The 27,992-nt window shown below is 34.6% G+C and overlaps 1 protein-coding gene across 7 annotated transcripts in view; it reads right to left on the bottom strand.

Moving 5' to 3' along the window:
• Positions 1-27,992, bottom strand: part of Pka-R1 (protein kinase, cAMP-dependent, regulatory subunit type 1) — a 285,462-nt gene that overhangs the window by 4,622 nt on the left and 252,848 nt on the right. For all 7 annotated transcript variants that reach the window (XM_085959467.1, XM_085959468.1, XM_085959469.1 and 4 more), the window contains 3 exons: positions 23,741-23,941; positions 4,870-5,089; positions 2,994-3,116 (listed from right to left, as the gene is read on the bottom strand). In XM_085959467.1, the coding sequence (XP_085815593.1) occupies positions 2,994-3,116; positions 4,870-5,089; positions 23,741-23,941 (544 nt within the window). The remainder of the gene's footprint in view (positions 1-2,993; positions 3,117-4,869; positions 5,090-23,740; positions 23,942-27,992) is intronic.

Genomic DNA, 27,992 nt, shown 5'->3' with positions numbered 1-27,992 from the left:
GCTGGTGCAGAGAGAACAGCTACCGGCCTGTAATTTTCCACTGATGACTCTGTACCACTCTTATGGATTGGAGTAACCTTCGACATCTTCCACGTTTCCGGAAAGATACCTGTCTCCATTGTAAGATTATATATATATGCAAGTGGGCCTTTGACAAAATCAACACACCCCTTTAAAAAAAATGTAGGGACGTTATCAGGTCTCAAAGAGTGAGTATTTTTTAGTTTTTTAATAAATTTTAACACATCACTCTGATCAACTGGAAAAATATCAATGGACTGGGCACCGCATGATGGCTGTCTCGACGTGGAGGCAACATCCAAATAAGGAATACTACTTGCGTAGAAAGACCTGAAGTGACCAGCAAATGCTTTTGCCACTCCATGTCCGGTCACCTCTTCGCCTTTCCAACTCATCGAATCGGCATACCCGCCTCCCTTCTTAATGATTTAATTTAATCCCAAAACGATTTGGGATTTTCACGAATGCAATCTTCTACCGATTCCATATATGTTCGATAGGCCATTCGAACAGCTTGCCTCACTCTCAAGCGATAAAGGCTAAACATTTCATAGTCGCGTTGACCATGCTCAGCCTTCCAAGCTTTGTGATAGCAATGCTTGATCTGAATGTCCCCAATAATCTCTCGAGAAAACCACCTCGGGTATCGCCTTCCACCACGACATGGCCAGCTCCTTGAAAAACATTCATCAAACACATTATATACAGTATTATAAAAGAATTGTACCGCCTCATTTACATCACAAATCCCATGCAACTCACTCCAATCTACTTCACTCATTAATGAGCAAAGTAGCTTGAAGTTTCCACCTTCAAACTTCCATCCCCTGCACCGATCGGTTTCATGTGAGGGTATTTCAGTTCGTAGCGGGCGAATCGACCGAAACCTGAGCACAAAAACCAAAGTAGGATGATAGTCATCCTCCCGTACAAGAGGGGACATGCATCGGGAAACTGACAAATTGATGTTGCTGAATACCCTATCCAGAAGCCCATTACTAGAGTTGGAAATATCATTGTACTGAGAAAATCCAAAAACAGTGCACATAAATTCCAGGTCACTATTGACCCTTTCACCGTTGCGCGCTGAAGTTAGATTAAAATCTCCCATCACAATAATACTTCTGTCTCCAATCAAGTTGACACTAGATAGCATATTCTCAACAAAACATTTATACACCTCCACGTCACTAGCTGGAGGAAAATATACAACACAAACATAAATAGTGACTCCATCACAGGTTAGTTTCACCCAAAGGTCCTCATTTGAAGTCTCTAAAGCATGGACACGTTCGGCCTTCAACCCCTCCATGCTTCTAACCCCCAAAAGACAGCCTCCACCCTGCCTGTGGCCTGCGCCGGAATCTCGATCCCTCCTAAAGACTAAGTACTCACTTCCAAAATATTCGCGATTAAAAACACTGTCATTGAGCCATGTTTCAGTTAACCCTATGACATCATAGTCGTCAGCCAAAACATTTCTCAAAAAATCGACAGCTTTTGTCTTTAAGCCACGTACATTTTGGTAGTAGAACAATAATTGCCTTGGGCAATTATTATTTTCATTGTTAAGTCAGCTGGTTGGCAGCCGTGGTGTTTCAATTTTTGACACCCATTCTTTAATGAATGAGTAACGTGGCCAATTATCAGGCTTTAGAATCAACGTACTCAGTTTAACAGGGATCCCTATCTTAAAAGATGCGTAGTCCCCTTTTGACTTTAGCTTTGCAATTGTAAATTCGGCGTTACAATTTGCAAGTTTTTGTAAATAATCAGACATATCCGCAGCAGACGTCTCTGGGTGAAAGGGGTAGAAGTGGTAGTTTTTAACTACATCGCTCCCCATTCACTCCTCTGCCTAAGATGCCACGGACAGCCGCTGGTCGCTTCTTCTTCACTACTGTAGACCATTTTCCGTCTTCAGTAGATCGTCCAACAGCCGAAATATCTCTTTGATGTCACGCTCTGGATCAGAAGTACTTTCCCGCGTTTAAGAGATCTCGGTCGTAGACTTTTTACTGATGTTATCTAAAACCTTCTGTGACCTGGTTATTCGGGACGTCATCGTATTAGATAGAGTCGCAGTTGTTGCTGATTTCTGTTTGACACTCGATTCCTTAATTGGCCCATTACCGCTAATTACCGATTTGTTGGATTTCGGCTTGCTCGGTAAAGCGGCGGATGGTGCATCGCGCGGGGCCGGAGGGGGGCACACCAACTGACAGGTACACGTTTTATTCAACCGTTCTTCTAATTTTTCAACTTTTTTTAGCAATAATTCCACAATCACTAACACACGATTTGGTGCAGCAGACACGAGATCTTCACCATTACACTGAACTGCTTTGTTTACAGTCGACATTTCTAAATTTAAATGAATTACATTCAGTCATATTTATATTATTATATTTAAGAGGACAGCAGACAAAAACAGTCGTCTCACGTCTGCGGTAATAATAATATTATAATATTTTTTTAAAGCAATATATTATATTACTCTCTTTAGTAATGTTGTGGTAGTAAATTTTATTTTATTGTAATTATGTCTCATAAATGCATCATGAATTACACTTACACTTAAATGTATGACAATGTAAAAGGATTATTCAACTATGATTTTGAAAATTGTTTGACTTCTTTGAAGAGGTCAGTAAACATATTTTTTTTTAACCATGTTTGATCCAAATAACTTGATATCGGTCTCCAGAGTGGAGGTTGTATTGACAGATTTTTTTTAACTAGAAATGAATGTTAGCCACTTGCTCAACATATTAAGACACTAGGTCTATACTCTGGGACAATTACACGTTGAAAAAAAACAACATGTAATTTTTTTGCCAAACCCGAGATTCGAACCCGACATTATAGGCCGACAACGTTATCACTCAGATATCTTGGTGATTATTAAACTTTTGATTTGATTGGTAATGTTAGGATTTTAATGGCTTTTTTACTGGATATTAAATGCTTACCTTCAAGAATGATGAAGAAGTCATCTCCGGGTTCTCCCTGCCGGACTATCGTCTCTCCGTCTTCAAAAGTGACGGACTCCAAAGAATCTGCTACGGTTAGACGTTCCCATTTTTCTAAGCTCTCTGAAAAAAAATAAAAGTAATACATAAGAATTTGACATTCTTATAGAATTCGAATTTTAATGTTATTAGGTAGGTACCTACATAGTTCAATAAACGATGGTTATTGAAAAAAGTTTTTATTACGCAATTTGTTAATAAAAACCTACATCTATATTATATTATATACAGCCTGTATTGTATGAAATTAAAACTGATCGTAAGGTTACGTAAGGTTCCAATTTAAAATGTAAAAACTCCCATATTCTGTGTTAGTTCTACAATAATTGTCTAGAATTATTGACGATGGCAGCTGTTTCTAGCTACTTTTAACGTAAGGCCTGAGTTGACGGAGCGGCAGCGGTGTGCGCAACTCAAATGTATAAGTGTGTGAAATGCCCAAAAACGACATTGTCTATGAACATTTTCACACACAGGCCTTAGGCTTAGAGATCTTCAAAATATTGAGCAATGAAAAAAATTAGGATACCTACATTACAAGTTCCTATTGTTAAAAATTAGATGAAGAAGACGATGATAATAATTATCCACCTGTGGCTGTGATCACTAAAAAATACCTGTGTTACAGCGTTATTTTATGAAGGAAGGCATGAATGGAGCCCTACGTCTCCATTGAATACCTGTTTTGCTTTTGTAGAAATGCAAACTTACAAAATCAAAAGACAGAATATTATCACTAGGGCCCGGATTTGTATGCAACAAAAAACATGGTTATATGCATGCACGTATGCACTTAAAATCAATAAAATATGCACTAAAACCGAAGAAATATGCAGTTAAAAATTGACATTTTTTGTGGGAAAAAATTGTAAATACCCACTTTACCCAATATTACTGACAAAAAATCGAATAACTTGTTAATAATTTTTCAACATAATACGATATCAGAACGAAAAACACAAACAAAGAATATAAAGTTAATCAATTACAATTTTCAAGATAGTTTTTTCACAAGTACCTACAAATAATAGAATAATAAATGCAATGTTAACCAAACATAACTTGAAAAACAAAAACGACACACTTAACTATTCCTAAATACTATTTTCTGTTTTTGCCCGAAAAAAATACATTATTTTTTTTAATATTATGCTCTGGCATTAAATTTTTCCGCATAGGTATCTGTCAGTATTTTGTTTATATGCGGAAAATTACCTCTCAACGTCCACTTAGGCAAACTTTAAACAATAGTGCCCGAGTTGACTTCACTTTTTCCACTGATAAATCCACAGCTCGGAGATGGCATTAAAAATGCAAGTGCACCTAAACTATCTTCCTTCCTAACTTAGTTATATTTCGACAAAATAATTAAAAAAAACTAAAATTATACATTCAAAAGCTCTAAAATATGCATTTATTTATGAAATATGCACTAATGTCTCAAATATGCTCTAACGTCTCAAATATGCATTTATATGCACAATAAAATTTTATTTTTGGATTCTGTGTCTTTCAAATCAGATTTCTGTGCAACTCTCATAGCTGTGCATACACCCTAACAAAACATGCACTAGCATATACATCCGGGCCCTAATTATCACACTTAATGCATTTTTGCAGAATTAAATTTTATGCAGGTTTTAGAATCCATTATTTGCTTGGATTTTACTGTACAGATTTTTTTTTTAAATAATAATATTCATTAGGTATTTAATTTTATGTGATTCGCTATTCGTGATCTAATAACGATGAGTAGAAATCTAATACGAAAATATTGAATGGAAGATTCAATTCTCCAGTGATGACAGGTTCTCACCGAGGATAGAGACACGCGAAAGGAATTCGTCGTACATCTTGCGCTTGCGTATGGTGGACCCCATGAGGATACGTCTGTAGGAGTCCCTGTCCAGCCCCCAGAGCTTAGTGTGCGTCTTGGCACGGACCGTCGCCGCGCGAGGAGTTCCGTAGATGAGGGCCAGCTCGCCGAAGCTGCCTCCGTCGCCGATCGACGTCACCATCTCGCCGTTCACGAATACCTGCAATCAAAGACGGACGGAATATTGTTAGATGCGGTCATAATAATTAGGCATATTTATTCGTACCCAGACAATTTCACGTGCGGAAAAATTCGAAAGTTTATTAAAAAAACTATTACATACTCAATGATGATATTGATGGAAAGACATAGTCACCATGACACCTCAAAACAATAATTTTGTTGTGACCACAATGTTTCATCAATTTAAAACCAGAACAATTTGTTTACAAAATTTTCAAAAACGTTTAATAATAGAGATTGGAGTGACTCTTTTAGACTTTTGAATAATTCGAGTTGACAGCCAAAGAACTGGTAAAAATAATCAAGTAATAATAAGTAAAGTCCATAAAATAATAATTATGTAATAATAATAATAAGATGGGATCCTTTCAAATTCACATTTTATAAAAAATTTTAAATTATAAGTTCATCTTCGTCTTAAAATAAAAATATATTTTTCTTTTAAATGTTTTTAAATGTTGATACATATTTATTAATTAATACAGTTTAAATTCTAATGGATTTAAATTCAAATTCTATCAAGTAACTTCGGTCGATAGTATTAATATTATTAATTTGTAATCTCAAATTGCAATCTTAGTATTTTTCCGCTAGGTTCCTCTGGTATGCAGAGACATCGCCTTACACTTAGTAAGAGTAAAAGTGGTGGGAATTGTTAATTCGAAAATCGTGAGTGGGGAACAAAAAAAGATTTTAAATATTGTTAATTACTGTATTATTGCTGGTAATATTTTAATTCTCTCTACTCAAGTATACGTTGGAATTTCGTTTTCGCACATTATATAGCTCCAAGAATGATATACGTGAATACCAAATGATAAATTAATTTATTATTTAGTAAACGCCTAAGTTTTTCTTAGACTTCAAGTCAGCGGCGGCCAATTTGAAGTATAATATTTATTATTGATCTCATACCGATCAGTAGACAGGAGTTTAAAAGGGAGGTTCTATATTAAGAGAAAACAGTAACGAGAAAAACGATATAGCATTATTTGGGCAATATTATAAGTGAGAATATGTATATTATGTCCATGCAAAACCTGAATTCTCATTTCCCAGTAAAAGAGGTCTAGTAATTCCAGGTGTAGCTGGACATAACATAACGCGTTAGGATAAAAACTGGACTATTGGGATAAGGGAACGAAAAAAGGTTTGCGTAATAATATAAAGAGAGTGGCTATTGTTCGGCAAAATGAAGCCGTGTTTCTTGGGTATAACGCACAGTAGAATCTCAATTTTATTATTATTAGCTTAACTATGAAACGTTATAACATAACATCATGGTACCTCTCAGTACGGCTACCAAATTTAAATACAACATAGTTCACCATATTTTCTACTAAATTAACTGAAAATAATAATTACCGCTAACTTTATATCATTTAACACAAAAAAAAAAAAATTCAGCAGCACGTGCTCGCAGTTTTTAAACGAATGTAGTCATTCAAATCAATATTTACCGGCGACGTGTACAAAAAATATTTAATTCAGCCGTAGAAATTCTATCTTACTCTAACGCACATTGCGGATATATAAGCTTACCAAATGCTTTCAAATCTAGTCATCCAGATATAACCGAAGAGGTAGTAAACATCGGAAAGGAAGACCTGGAAACCGTTAGAAAGACGACACAGTCAAGTTGACAAACGCCTTCATCCAACAGTGGATTGATTCAGGCTGGTTGGTGGTGAAGGCTTTAAACGTGTTCGTCCCACGATAGCCTTATTGACGGTACACATATTACTTTGCAGCCCCCTAAAACGTAGCTATGTTCTTTGCCCTCAATTGAAAAAAAAGTTTTATATCAAGAAAAAGTATATTTATTAATTCACCTATACATGTAAAATTGTCATGAAGGAGCTTAGTGGTATTCAACAAAGTAGGTAGCTGCGAGGCCAAATCGTATATGATATTGATTAAAAATAAAACAAAATATTGTTCCTAGCAGAATCACACACGATAAGTTTTTCAAAAATCAAACGAAAATAATGTAGGGATTTCGAAATAAATGGCAAATTAGGGTGGGTTTTTGGGAGAAATATAAATCTAATTTCTATAATTGTAATAATGCCAATCAAGATGGCATGATATTCAGAAAAATACATCATACCTACGTCACGTCCAGGAGTCGAAATGTCTGAACGTTAACCATGGAAGTTTTGACATGACCGATCGGTATGGGGTGTTGTTTGTGTGTTGTATAATCTTTCGCATCGTCCCACTCATTATTTTTTTACGTCCGCCATTAACATTAACTTTTATGAACTTCCAACTAAAGCACAATAGCAGATTTGCTACAAGGTTTCGCTATCAACGGCGAAATAAAAAAATCACTTCGCATCATTTAAAAACATTTTTTTACAGAGCATCTCAACCGGTGTGCCGCAAGGTATTGTCGCTGACAGGAAAAATCGAGCATTTAAATAACACTCTTTACAAAAAAATGGACATTAAATTAAACAAATACCAGCATGTACATTTTACTGGCAAAGTCAATAAATTGTATTAAACGTTTAGCCGTTGATTTGATTTTAATTCAGTATGGCAACATCCAAGCATACTTGAATACAAGCGTCAATATTATTTTGACTGAAACACTGAAAAGTACGATCAAATTCGAAATTCTTTGCCTCAAAATTCAAATTTGGTCATTCAATGAAAGAAAGGGGAGACCTCCTAGATTCCAAGAATGGACGAATGGGCAATATTGTGACAACACCGAATTAGATTTGATATAAATAACATTAAAACTATGAATTATAAACATACCACATAAGCATGAAGTTCGATACTTTTGAAAGAAAATATGACGTAGTTAGAGCGACGCCGAGCGAGAGAAAACGGTGCAATACGCTTCAATACGTGCAATGAGCAGTCAGAAATAATAATGGTGAAAATAATTAAACTTAGCATTTTTGTAATTCGTGCGCTCTAGAAGAAATCGCAATCTGCACAAGTTCAAGTTTTTCCACTATTTATACTCAAAAATCTTTTCTATGCATTAGAGAAAACTTAATAAACTAAATTTTCATAAAAAATATGACCACAAAATAATATGTAATAATAAGATGGAATCCTTTAACGAATTCACATTTTGTAGTTTTTTTTAAACTGCAAGTTTATCTTTGACTTGAATCAAAAATATTTTCTTTTAAATGATGATATTATATAGGTAGGTATATTATATCTATTTATTAAAACAATTTTAAATGTCAATTATCAAAAAAAATGTCTTATATTACAAACTTCGTATTTTTCCGCTAGGTGCCTCCAGTAGGTAGAATATTCATCTTAATTAGAAATTTTGCGTATGTAGCTTTTTCAATCATCCATCTAGATTCTAGATATACCAATGATATTAATATGTTCACTTAAAACAGCGATTTTGAAAAAAGATATGATATGAATAGTGTGCCGTGACGTAAAACTGTTTGGAAGCACTGCTCTACTAGACAGAGCAAATTAAAAGTCACGCAGTTATGTAAATCAAAATTAGTCACATTAGTAACTCTTCATAGTGGAATGGCATCAAATAGGTATAAGTATACTTTCGTATATATATACATTTTTTCAGGCTTACACGAAAAGCCAATGTTAATAACGTAGAATAGAGTCAAATATAAATGTTCGTTGCGCTTCTGTTCTGATAAATCCGACCCCCGAAGGTAAATAAAATACATATTATGTTGTTTTCCCATTCAATAGTATTTGTGTGTATTTGATTCTAGGAAACGGAGAAAAGGGTTCGAAAGAATGACAATCAACAATCGATCCTCGCAAAAAAAGTCGGTAAAGATAATGTTTCAGCTCAATCAAATTTAGTAAATTAATATTATAACTTATATTTCCATTTATGCGGGCCTATTCTACACACAAGGCTGCTTTCGACCGCTACAACGGCTAACTAGGGTAGGTTTGTATCCAAGTATTAGCAATTATTGTACCAATTAGAATAAGTTGGTTGTAATTGTTGCAATAAGTGCTATATTATAACAGCACGTCTCTTGAGTGTGATAAAATTTAGAGCGAGATAAACAGTTTTGACTGTTCAGTGTTTAGACGGCTAACTTATTGTAATACTTATAATACCTCAATACATAATATGTAATAAATAGTATCACTTTATCATTTTAGCGGTCGATAGTCGCCTTGTGTATATAATAGACCCGATGGCATATGAATTCAAATTTCTTTATTTTACATATTATAATGAACATAACTTCATAAATTCACTTTAGAAATAGGAGTGTTTCCTACGTACCAAATAATTCAAAATATAACTTTAAAATTTAATAGTCAAACAGATTTTTTGCAAAATCTAGCAGGTGCCTTAGGAAATCCTGCTTGATTTCTTCATTTCAAATTAACTGTATGTTTGAATAACAATTTTCATATGGGTAACAATGGAAATTCCGAAAAACATAGACAAAATTTGTAATATTTTGAAATAACGTGTTTGTGTAAAACTTAGTACATAATAATATGTAGATTGAATTAAGAATGCAGTTTGTTAAAATTGTCATACAAAAGTGTTGAAACAAGCCTAGGTTAACATTTTTGAGATAATCATAAAACTTTATCCCTATCTAATCAAAATATTGAATAGGTATGACTCTAAATAATATGATTGTTGCACGTATTTTTATTAGAAAAATCTGTTTTATTTTGGTTACTGTAGGTGCATTATTTTTTGACAAAATTTTTTATTTCTTTCCGGGATTAAATAAATACAAGTACTGAAATCACGGAAATGAGGCCGGGATCGCAATCCCTACATAAAACACACACACAATCATCTGATCACTATAGAGATCGTGTCGTATGTCAAAATATAATACACGAGGAATAAATAATTATTAGTGAACGTATATTATTTTACGTGAAATAAACCATTATTAATAATTATTATTATTCCAGACATACTGAAATGAACAAAATGGCTGCACGAGAAACATAAACCCCCTGTAATACCGGGGCACGGAGAAATACAGATTTCATGAATATTTATTCATTACTTACGGATTATTAGTGAAATTAGAAATCCTGTAAGCCAGTGTTTCCCAAAATGAGATTCCACGAGAGTTCCCAATATTGTATGAACAACGGGATTGAAGAGGAGTATCTAAAATATTTTAATCACAATCAAAACAACTGTACTATAACGAAACGGCCCAGAGTATTAGCATTTGCAAAATTCAACAATTTTAGTTAGGATAATTTAAAATCACTTGTGAAGATATGGATATCATCACATTTCCACTTCTCTGCTTGTGTATTTATTCATTATAAATATCGATTATCAATTAAAAAACAATTTGATTATCCAAAAATTGTTGATTTTGCTTGAAAATAAGTTGTTATTCTACGAAAAAAGTATACATTTATAAATGCAAATATTTTAATTGTCTTTTGCAATTATGCAAAAATAGCAATTTTGGATCTATAAAAAAAAAGTTTTTACAGTGGTGTTTTAAGGAATCAGAAGATGAATTTGAAGAAATTTTAAACAAAAGGAACACATTTTCGTTTAAGGCCCACTTCTTCAGACATATTGTGCAATATATAAAAGGGTTCTGTGATTGAAAATAATTGAGAAACGCTGCCATAAGTCATAACTCGTGGCATAATTTATAGAAATAGAGCAATGGCATCGAGGCCATGTTTCAGCGGTGACGGTTTATCCCACAGGCGCAGGAGTCGCCTGCTTCATCAATTTTTGCCTCCAAAGATTTTAAAGCTTCAAGAAATCCATTTTAACAACGGAATAATGCGACATGCGGCGCTATTGTACTGCACATTTATAACATTATTTTTTATTTTCCCCCTGCATTATGTAGACGGCTTTACAAATATAGTCACTTTCAGGTTTGAGTCATCTGCACCTTAGCCATAGACCAACTTCTATATCAAGTTATCTACGACGTAGACACTTTTACGTCACTTGGCTTTTGCGCGATGATACCATTACGTCAAATGACATTTACGCAGTGACGTCCCGTGTGGGTAGGCAGATTGAGGGTCGCTTGGGGGCGGCAGTTACTCGAAAGATGGCAAATCGAGAATCATTTGGAATATATAGAAATAGCTACCCAAACTTAGTAATAACGAAAATATCTTTCGATTAAAAAATTCAGCACACTGGTTGGAAATAAAATGTATTAATTGACATAAAAGGTTTAACAGGACTGTCTAACAGTTTTGTATGGTTCGCGAAGTCTAGTTTACTTCCGTTGCCCTTCGAGTCCTTGGTGACCAGAAACGACATGCGCAGATTTGCGAATAATTATTACAGTCTGACTTATTAACCAGTGCGCACGGAAGTTGCGTTGGCCGTCGAAACTAAAGATGCACCCTCCTCTTACAGAGCGTCCCACCGTATATGGGGCGGTATTTTGTCTAGAGACATCACTGTCTTTGCGTGGTAACGTGTCATAGCAGATACTCTATTGAGAGGAATTAAAAGCTTTCTTTTCTGTTCACTCCTCACAATACTTCTACATTCGAAATAATGTTCTTCGTCTGTTTCCGCAAATGTTTAGGCATTTTAATGTTACTAAAACTGCACGTGATATCGAACACGCAAAATGAAATGCGGGGGGAGGTAGAAAACTTGATAATAATATAATTCGCGCTGTATATTAGTGATTGGCTGCATATTACGACATAATAATACCATTATGTATAGGTAAAAAATAATATGTATAACGGCGTATGTAGATTGACAGAATACATGTTGCTTTATATATTATTGAAATTATTTATAAAACGCCAGGGAAATTCTTGATTGAGGAGTCTACTTTCTGAAACAGACATGTTTAATATTGTCAAAATCTACCAAAAAATACGCACACAGCAAATGTGTAATTTTACACAATTTGGAATGATCTATATTCTTCAGTTTTATTTTGCTTATATTTATTTACGCTGCATTTGTGAAACATGGACCCTAAGTAAAAGAGAGATCCAGAAACTTACGAGTAGCACAACGTGGTATGAAGAGGTGAACGCTGGGCATAACGCGAAAGGACTAAAAGAGGAATGAGTGGATAAGGAGACAGACAAGGGTTTGCGAGTTTGAGTTTGCTAACAACCTCAAATGTAAATGGGCTGGAACATAGCTCGAAGAAGGGACAATCGTTGGACAAATTTAGTCATCCAGTGGTATCCAAGAAATACAAATCCTTCGCAAGGTAGACCTAGGGGCCGCTGGAGTTTTGCGGAAGTAGGTACGTGGAAACGCAACGCACAGGACCAAGGGAAGTGGAATCAGCTTGAAGAGGCCTTCATCCAGCAGTGGATAGATTATAGCTGATGATATTTATTAAAAAAAAATACATTGTTCTAATTTAAAAATATAATACGATGTAAAAAAGGAACTAACCGTTAAAGCCAACTATTTACGCTTGAAACACAAAAACGTCGTTTATCACAAAATATTGAATTGTGTAAATACACGCCTATATCGTAAACGTGACAAATGAATCCTACGCATTGATTTATTAATAAAAGCTTATTAATTTAATGCCAGGCCTTTTGATACGGACAGCCTAACAAATGATAAGGCAACCGCGACAGCCAAGAAGATATTTGCGTTTTGACATGTAGTTATTATGTACATGTACCTAGTTGTTTATTCTGCCCTCGTGTTTGCGTTTTCGATACACAAAGAGGCAGTCGCGCGGGTTGACAAAGGGAAGGTTGACCGCCAGCAATTACTGCTTAAAGCCTTTGCCGCCCGAAAAATATCCTAAAGACGTGGTCAAACGATGCGAGAAGTTGATTAAAATTAGGCGCTTTTATGTCGCAATGCGAATTGATCTGTCACATTGAGAGCTTTCAAACAAACGGTTTCGCAATTTGCGAGCTATCACATAATCTCTTCTCTACAATATATATATATACCTAAGTAAAGTTCCACCTTGGTGTAAGTGGGGTTTATCGGTTTTCGGTTAATAAGAGTAAATTAAAAAAGGGAGACTTGTGGGTACCTAGCAAAGATTTGTCGATTGAAAAAGTATGACAATGCCTCCTGCGCATCTTTACTATACACAAGAGCTATCGGCCGCTATCGGCGGGTATCGAGGGTAGTTTATCATATGTATGAATTGAGGTATTATAATAATTACAATAAGTTAGCCGTCTAAACTGTCTAACTCGCTCTAAAAGTTAACACAACCAAGAGAGGTGGTGTTAAAACATAGCACTTATTGTAACAATTACAACTTAATGTAACAATTATAATACCTCAATACATAAATATGATAAACTACCCTCGATAGCCGCCGATAGCGGCCGATCGCAGTCTTATGTATATAATATATGCGCAGAAGTGACACCAAAACTGCACTTTAGCACACTATCTCTTGAGAATGATACATAAACTAAACAACCACGCCGATGACGTCACGGATAATATTCAAAATTGTATGGGTGAACTAGGCGATTTTTCAAAAGCTTACGGCATACCGGAAAAATAGCACCGTATATTTGAAAAAAGAATTATGATAATCTACCGACAGGGGTTTTAGCTTTCTGTTATTTGTTATATGTATGTAATATGCTATTTGTATCTAGATTGGTTTGATTGGATTAATTAATCTCACGCGCTTTTCACAGTACTCATTGTGGCCGAGTTTGTAAAACGACCGTCTGTGAAGGGTTGCACGATCGTGCCCGCGGGTGGTGAAATAAAATTGCACGTGTTGTCATTTCAGTAAGATATAATACTGAATTATAGAGATATAATACTACATAAAATACTGAAATATAATGATTTTATGCTCAGTAAATTGTATCTGTAATATAATGATGATGAGACATAATTCAACTTCAAATTCCGTAAGAATAACTGTCATATCATTTTTTTGTTACGCATCGCCTAAATCCTTCCAACATGCAGTCTTCGCCACTAATCAATAATCACATCCAAATTGACATCAGTCCAGTTGGACAACGTCACGCATAATCTAAGCGTGTTTTAAGAAAATTTATGATATCCTCAACATCTGATAAAGACGAGACAATAAACAACACGTATGCGTAAAAATCACTCGACCGCGCGCTCGGAAAAGATAACGAAATTGGAAATGAAAAAAAAAGTAGGTACATAAGAGTTTGAGCGCCCGTGTGAAAATTCGATTGGTAACTGTCAACAAGTCGTAAATCGAATACTGGGTGGATGATTTCTTTACATCAGCGATTCGACGAATGATTATGTTCGTCTGTTACTTGTTACAACTTCAAATGGAGTGGAAAATTGAAGAAAGTTGTCTCTGTCTCCAGTGATAGATTATCCTAAAGGCGTAGTGAAGTTTCCGTAGTAAACGTAATTATTGAGAAAGAATGATTACATCATATGAAAATAACTAGCTTATTAACAGAAAAGTCTTAACATCGTATATAGATATACTTACATTACTTACCGATCATTTATATGTTATAAACTATGAAAAGAAAAAAGAAAAGATGTACACACATACACTAATTATATTAGTTACGATCAACATCAATTGAAATATATATTGGAAAATATATTTTAAAATTCTAATTGATTTTATAACTGGATGCGAAACGGTGTTGGCACAATGAATACATTTCTAAAAGTAGCAGCCATTGCTTGAATTCAGAAATCGGAAATGCCAACTTTCGGTGTTGTGCAGCTTACCAAATTACTAACAACATAACGTGTTAATTCCAAATTCGTCAGGAAATACATTTTCGGATAATATTATAACGAAACACAAATATAGGACATATTTTAAGGAATTAATTATACATTTACGTACATACAAAATCTATTGAAAATGCATTGAGCATTAATTAAGCAATTTTAGTTTGTGTTTTAGGAGGACATTCTTTCTCATACGATTTTATAAATAAACAGTCGTGTCATTTCAATATGGTATATATCGGTACTTACGTCTGATAGTTTAATTACACTCAAATCTAACAGTTTACTAGAAGAACTGGCAAGTTTGTGTAATCACCTTTGTTCGTGCACCCCTCCCTCCAATAACGGTACCTACTGTAGTAATCCTTGAACACTGCGAGGAAAACTGAACGGAATATGTCATGCGTAGCAAATCCGTCGTCAGCTAGGTCGCGGAGAGGATATGTGAATTTCTCCGTGTTATGATCAAGTGGAAACAGTGAAAAAAAATTAGATTGGTCTACTTCATGTGTATGCTTGAGTAAAGGCGACTTTTCTGACCACATGTAGGCGGCGTCTTTATTACGTGTTAGCTCAATGATATTGATCGTAACAACTGGTGTGAAAATTCATTCTTCATTATCGATTTTTTTTAAATATTACTTGAATATTACCTATACATGCGAGGGCGGTTTACATATTATCATGAGAGTACTAGTATTTAATTAAAACCATCATATTTTGGATTCAGTTTTATGGCGCTGTATCGGGGGTTATCTCTTAAGATGCTGAGGTAGCCCCGATGTTAATGTTATCTTATTTAGAAGATTGCTTGGTGTGTAATGCGTGACATGGTATATTCGGGATACAGTTGAATAATACACGGTGTTGGTATTTCTTGGTTTTGTATCATAGATAATAAGTATGGATGCACACGGCACTTATACAGGACTGTCACATTAGTTTTTATGTTGAGTTGATATGTTTACATTGTAATTTGATTTTAAGGTTGAACGTTATGCGGAGTTGAAAGGCCGGAATGCAACTGATTTATTGCGTGTCATTTCCTGTTCGTATTATTATATATGCTACATAGATGAGCATAGACAATAATGTGTCAGTTGTAGGGTTGACTAAACTTCTAGAGCTGTTCAGTGGGAAAGAGTCGGGGGAGTTCCGCAGATTGCCGCTAGATTATCCCCAGAATATAAATATTACTGTGTAAATTGACTTTTCATACCATCTTGTTTCGTAATTTTTAGTAAAGTAATAAATAAATATTAATACTAATAAATGTTTGGAACCACTGAATGTAATCTAGCGGCCGGTTATAATTCAAAGAAAATTTATTAACGGCATCAATATACACCTTGGCAAAGGTAAAAAAAAGATCCATTAAACAGTGTACAGAAACCCATTAAGGTATTATCTACGAGGCAGGATCTCATTTCTTCATCATAAAATATGCTGCGATCAATATCGTAAGATGTAGTATGAAAAATAAAAGAATCAAAAAAGTTATATTTTATAATAGTATCTAGCTGTAGGTACCGACCGATAATGTCTCGCCTTAATGACGTTAGGTATATTTTTTTTTTAAATAATATAGACAGTGTATTTTATAATATAATGGAGGTATGGATATTATTTAAATAATATCTTCAGAAAATTATAACCTTGATAATTGAAGTATAAACTAACTAATAAAATACTACATTTCATAGAAAATAAACCAAAGTATTACTAGAACTAGACACTAGTAGAATAGTAGCTCAATTTGGAAAGCACTTCACAGAATAATGTAAAACCCATTCATTTTACGTTCAGTAGCCAACATTCTGTGCGACGTATTGTTCATCTGTTATTATTACTTCTTTAGTTTTGTTATTGTAATTACACAATTTTCAGAAAAGTAATTTTTTTTAATCCTTCGGATTCGGTTACTTTGACAAATAAATTTTCTTTCGAATTTGGACAACTAGCATTCAGAGAATCAGTAAGCAAAGCATGTTCAATGTTTAATAATTTTAGCCGTCAGGATTTAAGTAACCATCATCTGAGGCCCCCAGATTCGATACAATTCCCGGACCGGTTTCGTCTATCGATAAGTATTATCACGTTTTTTTCTGTTGGTTATATATTTTATATATAAGTGTTTTCAAAATTATGTAAGTATGTTCAATAAAAATAATGTTACATTCTTAAATCTTGTGAATTATTCGTTGAATAAAAACTAGTTTACATATTTTTATGATGATTAGCATTGTTCTATTATAATAGTACGGTTGGGCAACACTATAGTAGAGTTTGCAATTCTGGAATTCCGAATATCTTGAATCTGCGGGGTTAAAAATGCTAGACAAAAAAGGCTGTGGGATTAGCTTTTTCCATATTATGATTATCATCTGAAACAACTCGTTTGTGTGAAAATTACAATCATATTTTTTTTATTTTAAAGCTATTTTAACAAATCACATTTGTTTAAAAGACGAAAGATTGAAAATGGAAAAAATATCATAATAATAGAGAAAACATTCACGATGGCCGCGCGGATTAATCGTCGGCATATAGAATCGTGGGTCCCAGGTTCGAATCCTGGGTCTGAGAAATACAAATATTGTTTTTCAATTTGTGTTTATGTATGGACATAATAGGTTGAGCAAGTGACTGACACACATTTCTCATAAAAAAAAACCTGTTAATACAAATCTCCACTCTGTGGAGGAACATATGATTTTATTAGGATCGGACATGGTCGGGAGAGAAAACAAATGAAAAAGTATCATATTACTAGCTAACACTGGTTGTGAAATACGAGGTTTTAATTCCATGTTTGAAACCACGAGACCAACGAGTTTTTAAAATTTGTTCATAGATGAACAGCATACTAGTCTACAGAACCGAGGTTTTGATATGATTTAAAATGTTTTTTTGTTTAAATTGTGTCGAACAAACTTCATTTTTCCATAATGTCGGACTTACGAGGTCTTAATAGTAAGGTGAGAATATCCTTAGTAATATAAGTTTAAAAAAAACCCATAAGATGAGATATTCCCAGCAACAAACTGAAACACGCATAACGCTGTTACGGCCCAGGGAAGTAATATAAGAAGGATATTATGATGGGTGGTTGGTGGTGGATACATCATCGAATACATTTGGCGTTCGATTTTTTTTTAAATTCAGTGCGAAGTGGCAAAGTCATATTGGCGGCTGGAGCGCGGGAAATCTTTGGCGGTCTGTTGGAAGCATCCGCCGGAAATGGCGGGTTGGGCATCCGCTGTCGCTTCTATTTTGGGGTTGTCAGTATGCACACATCGCGGGTTAAATTTGGAAAATGTATTATTTAATGGCTGATCAATAAAATCACGAGTCGTATCGAAGTATCACAGTATGAATTTTATAATATAATAATATTGCAGGCTTACGTCATAATATGACTAATGATTTTCAATTTTAAAATGCTATTAAGACGTTTTTCCCTGCCCATTAAAAACATAAAGTAGTTATGTAGGAATCAGTGGCGAAGAGTGGAGGTAGGCTGTTAAGATCCGACCTAAAAAGTGCACATTAAACTTTGTCAGTCATTCGTATTTGTTTTTATTGAACTAATGCTACAATTTACTGGTGTTGGTTAGTTTTTAAAAATCAATTAAACCTTGCCTAAACTAAACCATAATCCTTTTGGTACCTATGTTATGGGCGATTCGACAAAATACTGCACACTTTTTCATCCATACTTATGTGTTTTCTATAAATTAAGAATACATATATTACGCATGTTGTTGGTTAGTTTATTAAAATTCATTAAGCCCTGCCTAGACCAAACCATGAAGATAAAAAATATTATTCTATCTATAAAATATCCAAAATGATGTATGAGTCAATGGCATAATTTTAGATATTTTATAAATAGACGATTATTTTGACTATTATCTATTATGGCTTGGTTTTCGTAGTGCTTAATTGAATTTGAAAAATCTAACCAACACCATCTGTAAATTGTAGGCGAAGTTCAATGAAAACAAATACTGATAAAGTTTATTGTGCACAATTTATATCGGATCTTATCAGCCTAACTCCACCCTTCGCCACTAGTAGGAACTAAACCACATAATATACTTAATGTATCTTCTTCTTCTCGTGTCATCCTCCATAATATTGGTGATTGTTGCCTGGATATGTCGCAAAAAATACTCAAATGGAAAAGTACAAAACTCATATAAATTAGAATTTATATTCCAATTTCAAGTTCCCTCAGACGATAGTATTAATTTTGTTAATACGTGTAATAATAAAAATGACCATACGGCACCTCGACTGCTTCTGTAGGGAACTCATATACCACAGTGTAAACTTTGTATCCAAAGAAATAGTCAAACAAGAACACATGTAGAAAATGTCGCAACCCGGTAAGTTGTGTTGAATCCCACAAACCATCCACAGGTGAATGTTTAAATATTCTGTATTGACAGGTAAAATGGCGAGCGGCAACGTACGTATATAACTAGGTAACGTAAGCACAAAGAGTTAATGAATTTCTAATTTCACTTTCCAACCGTTGGGCGAATTTGAAAAGCGTGTCGACACGGTAAATAATGAATAGCCTGTAAGTCGTTGATTAATATTAATCGTGGCCAAGTTCATTGTCATATTAACACGTAAATAATTAACATAAAGGGAATGAAAACTAACCCCATGTGTAAATTTAATGATAGGACAAAAAGTAGTGAATACAATTAGTACCTATCGTTGTTTTGTGTACGTGAATAATGATGAATGAATTTTCACAACACTACGTTCTGCAAACATACCACATAAGCGTGAAGATCGATAGTTTTGACAGAATATATGACGTAGTAAGTGTCAACAAGTCGTAAATCGAATACAACTTCAAATGGAGTGGAAAATTTAAGAAAGTTGTCTCTGTCTCCAGTGATAGATTATCCTAAAGGCATAGACGGCGCTAGGTTCATGTCCTCAAACTTTCGTAGGTCTGAAAGTCCTTCTTTTAACTTAATTTTATAACACCATTCACCGAACAAAACTCAGTTGCGACACATACTACGTTCTTTATCTTTTCTAGTTATTTTAATTTAATTTTGACGAGGAATACAAATTGTTACAGTGAGTAAGTAATGATGAATGAATTTTCACAACACTTATTAAAATACTTCATAATCTCGTTCTGCAAACATACCGCGTAAGCGTGAAGTTCGACAGTTTTGACAGAATATATTATGTAAATTGATAAAAAAATCAATCTCGAAAGTTGCGGGATTATGTTTACCAATCCCGGGATTCAAATGTATCGAAAATGGTTCGGAATCTCGGGATTGGAATCCCTAGTAGTAGCATTAAAATGAATTATTTTCCGAGTCTGCCAATATAATCGGCTTACAATGAGTTAATACCTGCTTATTAGAACAACAAAAAATGCCTTCAAAATAATAATTCACCAAGAACGCTCTCGAAATATAGTATTTAAATTACAAAAACAACATCGTAAACAAATAAACCTTTTTGTTAATTTTAAGGAGTTCTGGACTAACGAAAACGGGCGTCTGGTTTAATAATTCATCCGCGGGAGGAGTTATTAAAAATTCAAAACATAACCCGAGAACACAAAGTGCCAACCAGCGAGCGGTCAAAATGGAAATGATGAATTTTCATGAAGCTCGCATGCAGTCGTGACGCAAGTAGGTACTTGCTGGAAAGTTCTCTACGGCCCGAAACCTGAGCTGGAAATACAACTGGAACTGAACCTTGGAACCCCTTCATTATCCCTTGGTTTTTAAACATGGGAATCACGAATCGGAACCCCTTACAATGTCTAGGTTCCGCAGGTTCTTTTTTTTATTTTTTATATTATACCTACTATTGTTTTACATGTTTTTACGAATGTGGTTGAATATCTACAAATTGTCGTGTTTGTATGGTCCGCCTGGTAAGTACAGGCACAGCACAGTAACTATACACACATTCATATTGAATTTATAAATTTAAATAAAATATCAAGTATATTATACCCATAACGAGGTAGATGGGGAAAGTGGTGTTTTAAAGAACCGGAACCGAACCATAGTTTAATTATCCACCGAAACTGCTTAAAAATTGGTGATGCGGGTTACAACATACTACATAGCAGTGGCGAAGGCTCCATAGTAGGCGATTATTTGAAGCCTACCTTCTAAGAAAAATAGGTTGAAAGTATTTAAATTTAAATAAATAAAAAAATATGCGGGAACCAATTGAATAATAAAATATCGTAAGAATAATTATTTATTATTTGAAAACTATAAATGAGAGCCATCTAACGTCAGAATTTAGAATAAATAAAAAATAAGTGACAAAGCAGCGCCTCTAGCGAGTATTGAAATATCGATTCACTCGAAATGATTTTGGCGTGCTTTTAGTATGACTGCGTGTCACGTAGCATCGGGGTAGTCTGCTTCTGTTCATACGAATCTATAAGCTTATAAGGCAAAGCCTATATCCGCATATATTTAGTGTGGAGGACTGCCGATTTATTGAAATAATAATTAATAATGCGATAATTAAAAAAAAAATCCATGGGTTCAATCACATTATATAAAGATAGAATATTTTTAAAAATATTTATTAATTTTATCTCGCGATTATTATTTATCAGTTAATTTAGTCATAGACTAACATATATATTATTTTTTTTGTTGTCATTTTGAGATGTTGATACCGTTATATTTACCGATATATTTTTAGGCGTAATTACGTGCAGGAAAGGAATAGGAAAATACATCATTTATATTCATCGTTCAATAATTGTATATCGTCAGTGAGCTATTGAAATTTCCAGATCTCCACAGCATACCTCTTTCCAAAAGTCACCCTTCGCCACTGTTACCTAGGTATCATCTTCATAATATGAAAAGTACGAACGGTTTCCGGTTTGCTGACCTCTGGCCAATCTCTACACTAATTGAAGATCCATCATACTCGTTCATAAAGCCGCTGTCGGTTTACTTTCACATCACGCCGGTGTTGACAAATTCACAGCCCTTTTTTTACGGCCGGTCACCCGGGATGAGTTATTCGACCCATCGATCATATGCCTAATCACGGACGACGTAACGCGATAATACGAGCTTGTTTTCCGATACGCACTATTGTAGTCTATATCTACATCGCATCGTGTAATACAGGCGCATGGAAACAGTTCAATCCACCATAGCTACGTAATACACAATCCATTATCCCAAAGGGCACGCGAGAGATTTTTTTTTATTATTGTTTCAAAAAAGAATTGCTTGTTTTTTCAGCTTCATGTTGAAAAAAAACTTTGAACATAATATATTACGCAAAATGAAAAGAGACGTATTGTGTTATATAAATGCTGTTTTTCTTTTACTTTGTTGCGAATAAAAAAAATAAGTCTGACACAGAATCCGTGCTCTATCTGTGATTCGTTCGTGGATGTTCACATTTTACATGCGAATAATAAAATGTATTATTTTTCTAGGCACTTCTGCTATTTATATCAGTAATCAGTACATATAGAATGAAAAGATACTCGTAATACAGTCTAACTCATTTCACTGCTACAACAAAAGATCATACGTTGTACTATATTTTACAGATTATTATGTAAAGTCTTTTCGGTCATTCTCTATAAAATGAAAACGTGGAAACAAACAAAAAATTATCAGAAAACTTTAAGCTTTAGGGCCATTCTACATGATCTGGTAAAAAGCCACGATTTACCAGCAACCTATTTCCTCTAATTTTTGGAAACTACATGTGACCGACCGTCAAAACGCGGCCAATCTGAGTGCGCCCGAACAGCGGGAAACCTTTCGTTAACTATCATGGGCACTTCTAGATGCCGTTAGCGGGACGAGGGTTAACGCCTCCAGACACGTTCCGACCGCCGCTCGCGATCGTCAAAACGATTGTATAGACAGGCTCGTCAAACAGTATACTTGGACATTATACATTTAGACTTTAGAGTATCATGTCTAGGATGAAAAATGTCAGAAAAATAACCAAATAAATAAAAAGTAAAAAGTTAGAATACCACAGGCTGCGGCAGCATATTGAAATGAACCCATAGTAGAAAAAGAACATCTTCGTTCAATATTCTCAGAGACTGGTTTGAGGTCAGCACAATTCCATGTTCAGAGAAGCAGCGACTGTGGACGTGTTTGCCAAAATCATCGTCGTAGTTCGATAATGGATATGGCACAAAAATAAGAAGTAACACATAAATCGAAATAAGTATTATTTATAATAGTGTAGTTATTTAAGATGTGCAAATGCACAGGAATCGCTTTGTCTCGCTCGACGGCCATTCGACTATGTCTTGTTTCGTGCTTAAACTATCGAGCCTCACGACAATGTGGTATTATTATTCATATATGTGGGTCTATTCTATACTTATCGAACACTAAATTGATAAATAGTATCAAACTTAGGGTAGGTTTGTATCAAAATATTAGCACTTATTGTAACAATTACACGAAGCCGGTTTTTATTGTTGCAATAAGTGCGATATTTTAACAGCAGCAAGATAGGTGCTGTTAAAATATAGCACTTATTGCAACAATAAAAACCGGCTTCGTGTAATTGTTACAATAAGTGCTAATATTTTGATACAAACCTACCCTAAGTTTGATAATATTTTTCACTTTATCACTTTAGCGGTCGATAAGCATAGAATAGACCCAATGGAGGGCCAATATGACATAAAATTTTAATACTAGGTATTACTACTACAATTATTTCAATAAATTGCAATGCAAATCTCAATTTGAGATTATTAATAAATACATTTGTGGAATCTAATCGCGGTACTAATTTTATTAGTTTGGTGAGGCAGGGGTCCAAGGCTTCAACTCGTTAAAAGTGTATCTCGAAATGGGCATAATATTGTTCAATACTTTCCCTCAATCCGCGTAGAAAATCATATAGAGCGAAAATGAAGGAAAATAAAATTTTACAAACCTTGACTTCTCCCGAGTCTATGACGTAGAAGTTGTCTCCCTCATCGCCTTGCTGAATGATGGGCTCTCCCGGAAGACAGTTGATAGGGAACATGGCGTCGAAGATGTCGGAGCGCTCATCCTCGTCCAAGTGGGAGAACAGGACATTCTTGGCGATCGCTTTCGACAGCGCCGCCATTGTTTTGTAGTCTTTTGGCACCACCTGTAATCAATATCGAGGGTTAGCTGTGCCTTTTTAACAGTAGAGTTTTTGACGGTTAGTTATCAATATTTACATATATTTAAGATATGTCGTATTGTGTAGTCTGCGCGCAAGTGTGAATGCAACATAACCATCTTAGAAATAGAGAGCATCAGTTGCATTTTTTTTCTTTGTAATAATGTTTCATGTCATGTTGTGAACGTCTTTAACTTATAATTTGTAATGTCCACAGTATGTTAAAAAATAAATTGAAATTGGAAATGAATTGAATTGACGATAGTTCTGAATTTGAATTATGTCGGCGTCAGTGTGCATTCCGCGTACATGTTAGTGGTTATTATAAAATAGGGTGGGGGGCTATTTTCAGAAACAACCGCGAGGTTTGCAAAGTTGAGGGGCAACAAAAACGCGAATTGAAATTGCATAAAACATGGCAGACAACGGAACATGGCAAAGCGGCATAGCGTGTAAAAGTAAAACTGACAAAGCTTTGATGCGGTAATTATTGCGGGTGACGTCATGCAGCGGTTTTTCCTCTCGGAAAAGCTCTGTGGGTTTGTACAGCGATTGTCGAATCTTTCCCCAGATAATTAATTAATCGCCTAGTTAAAATAATATAAGTTCTCGACTCGCCGCCGTCTAAAACGGGCAGTATATAAAGCCGCGGCGTGTTTTTCGGATTTTGTAGTAAATTTAAAAAGGAGAAACAGAAAACAGGCGCACCGTTCGATAATATCAACGAAATCAATATTGTACTGGTATGATTTTAACAGCAACATTATAGTTTGAGTGGTGTTTAGGAGTTTAGGGTTCATTTGTCAAATATGTACGTTCATACCAAAGGTGTTCAAGAAAACTTTCCCGTATGAAGATACAGCTTAAATATATGTAAGTGAAACTAAAAACAGTTATTGAGGCTAATAATAAAATTAGATCAAATGATTAGATTAATTTTCAGCATATTTAGTGTGTTCTAAGGTTTATTAAAAAAAAGTTTTTTTTATAAAATTAACCATGATATAATTAGCATGATTATGGTTTAACATTCTGATTTACATAAATTATGAAATAAAATAACAGTAGATAGGTACTGCCATCTCCCGTCAAGCCGGGAGCGAGAAGATGCATTCCTCTCCTCGCTCAGTATGCTGGTGTTTCGTCTGTCACTGGGACTTGGGAGTGAACAATAATAACACCTCGTAATGATGGTTTTCGAAAACGCGAAGTTTATTAAGTTTTTAACTTATTATTACTACTACATTTTTGAATAAATTTGTTATAATTTTGCGGAGCGAGTTTGACAGGTATTTATAGTGTCGATATCTAGAAGCGTCTGCCCGCCAAAATCATGTTGCGCTTTCGAGTGTTTTTTGTGCTTTTAAGCATTACCTTCTCCGCTGAAAGCAGTATACAATTGCGGTATTACATTTTTTTTGACATTCGGACAAACGTTGTCAATTTTTTTTTTCGTATCAACCATTACTATGTATTGTGTCGGCTTGAAAATGGTTAAGGGCTCTTTAGACCCCCAGAGGAGACATCCCCAAATGGGGACCATTCGGGGGTGTAACAGTACTTAGTTTGTAAGTAACAGCACGAAAACTTCAAAATACAACGCCAGTTTCATTTTTATTTACAAGCTATGAATGACAGAATAATATTAATAATATTCTGCTTCTTTCATACTAATCAGACAGCCCGTCCCTCATCAATTAAGTAATGAATTAAAAAATACAACCGAGAAATTCTTGAATAAAATAATAATTAATAGTATTATTGGTAGTGGGATGTTTTATTGTATTTTCGGCTGATGAAATATTATTGCATTATGTTCTCTATCTCTATTTTAGCGGCAAACGAATGTATTTTTTTATAATATGGACGTCATGCATGCTCGAGTACCCTAGTACCTAGAAGGGTGGCAATATTGACTGTAATTGTATTATGATCAATTTAAGAAAATTTCATTAGCGTCGATTCCCAAATCACGATACCTCATAGGTACAGGCATATTGGTAGGCACGAATAAAGTGGACATCGATTTCCAGTATAAATGTATTATAATATACCCTCTCTCTCACCTTCAACGCACTTCAGTAATATGAAAATGTCTTTATCAAATTACGATCACATATTATATGTCTCGATTTGTTACATGCGTGCAAAATTAAATGTTAACTTGCTCTGGTCTGGTGGCATACAATACAACAGAGTGGATATTAATATCACATGCTAAAATATTCACGTCAGGCTGTGTTCTGATAGTTCCGACTAAAATATTTCAAAGCTCTCATTACATTGTTGAATGAATAACTTCACAAATCGGAACGTATGTGAAAAAGCTCTATAATCACGAAATAAATATTAAGCCGTACTCGTATGTACATAATATACTAAATGCGTAGGAGGGTATATGCCAAATATGCATATTATACCAATGTCGAGAACGAAGGAAAAATAAATTAACGAGAAATTTAAAAATTAGCGTATATTTGGAAGTAGGTATACTCTATTGGCACTTAAAGAAAAAAATATCTCCACTCGGAAGAAAAGTTGGCAAGTCAATGGGCGAATAAAGACCTTAGAAATCACGTTCCACAGTAAACGCCAGGTAGAGAATTACATTAGGATCTCTAGGCCCTAGGGATTTCTATGCGGGCTTTTTGGAACATATATCAGAACATTTTCATTTATAGACCCTTTTTATCAGCACCAAAGGTCCGACTAAAAACTATGGCTAGGTACCTACTATCGTTTTTGAAATCGGGTTTTAGCGATATCATCAACAGCCGGAGTCGATGAAGACCTCCCCTAGCGCCTTCCACTCTTTTCCGTCCCTAGATCTTAGCTGCCACGTACCTAGCCGAACTTTATGAGTTTAGTTGAGTCTATTCAGTGGGTTTTAGGGCGTCCCTGTGGTAGGGTATATACAATGAAATTCAAGTACGCAAATAATTATTATGATTTCCTTTTAAAAATTATTATTTTTTGAATAGCCATAGCCATAATAGTTTATCAAAACACATTCAATTTTTATAATTGGTACCTATTTATTTTTTAGAAACTAAATAAATATAAGTAATTTTAAATACACGTACCTACATGAAAAAAAACTGGCTTTATATGGGCTAAGAAATGAAAAAGTTTATAAGCTATGAGCTACCTTTGGTAATCAAATTGATTAGAAGCCAACTATTGCGATCTCAGAATGACTAATAGTTTCAATCAAGATTATCGTACAGTTCAAATAATGTAAAACCCTGATAAAGACATCGTAAATACGTCATCGTTGACAAAATATGATTACAATTAGCTGACTTGTCAGAGGTCGATCGCGCAGTTGGACATAAAAAATCATGTTATTTTTTCAATGTGTGTTTGATCCAGTGCAAGATTCCGATGATTGGGCGAATAACTAACAATTAATATTACTCTTAAAAAGATCTGTTTACATTACCTCCATTCTATGGAAGCCCCATGTGCTCTGCTTATGAGCGAACATGGTAGTTTACTTTTTTATTTAGAGGTTGTGATCGAGAATTCTTGAGAAATTAATTTTCCGAAATTGTTTGTAGGCTAAGCTGCCGACAACAGTCGAAATTTTAAAAAAACTGAATGGTTTCAACAAAATTTAATTTCTTACATTTGTAGGTGAAATAATATGTCTTGGCGGAAGATCTGAGAGAAATTTCACGAGAATCTTGAGAATTACCAAGAAATCAAAAAACCAATTTCGAATTCTCGAGATATCACAAGATGTATTTATATTTAAGTACATAGATGATAAAATAGAAGAAAAAAACTAAAATCAATATATTAGTTCCGGTAGCCATACAATAAAAAGATACTGAAACCCCAGTAATCACAAAATGATACTTTGAAATTTTTCGTTACCCCGGTATTGAAAACCCTAATATTGGCCTCATCACCGCAGCTAAAAGTATAAAAACAACGGTAAGAAGCAAAGTTAAATCATCAAGAATACCATAAGTAAACTTGAAATTGAAGAGGGGATGAAAAAGGTAAGCGACGAATAAGACCATCACAGCTA

The sequence above is a fragment of the Rhyacophila brunnea genome, unplaced genomic scaffold (genome assembly GCF_057557595.1).
Source record: "Rhyacophila brunnea isolate RB1 unplaced genomic scaffold, BYU_Rbru_1.0 scaffold_9, whole genome shotgun sequence".
In the NCBI taxonomy this organism is placed as follows: domain Eukaryota; kingdom Metazoa; phylum Arthropoda; class Insecta; order Trichoptera; family Rhyacophilidae; genus Rhyacophila; species Rhyacophila brunnea.
Note: the sequence above shows the minus strand (reverse complement) of the source record. Positions and strands in the feature narration are given on the sequence as shown.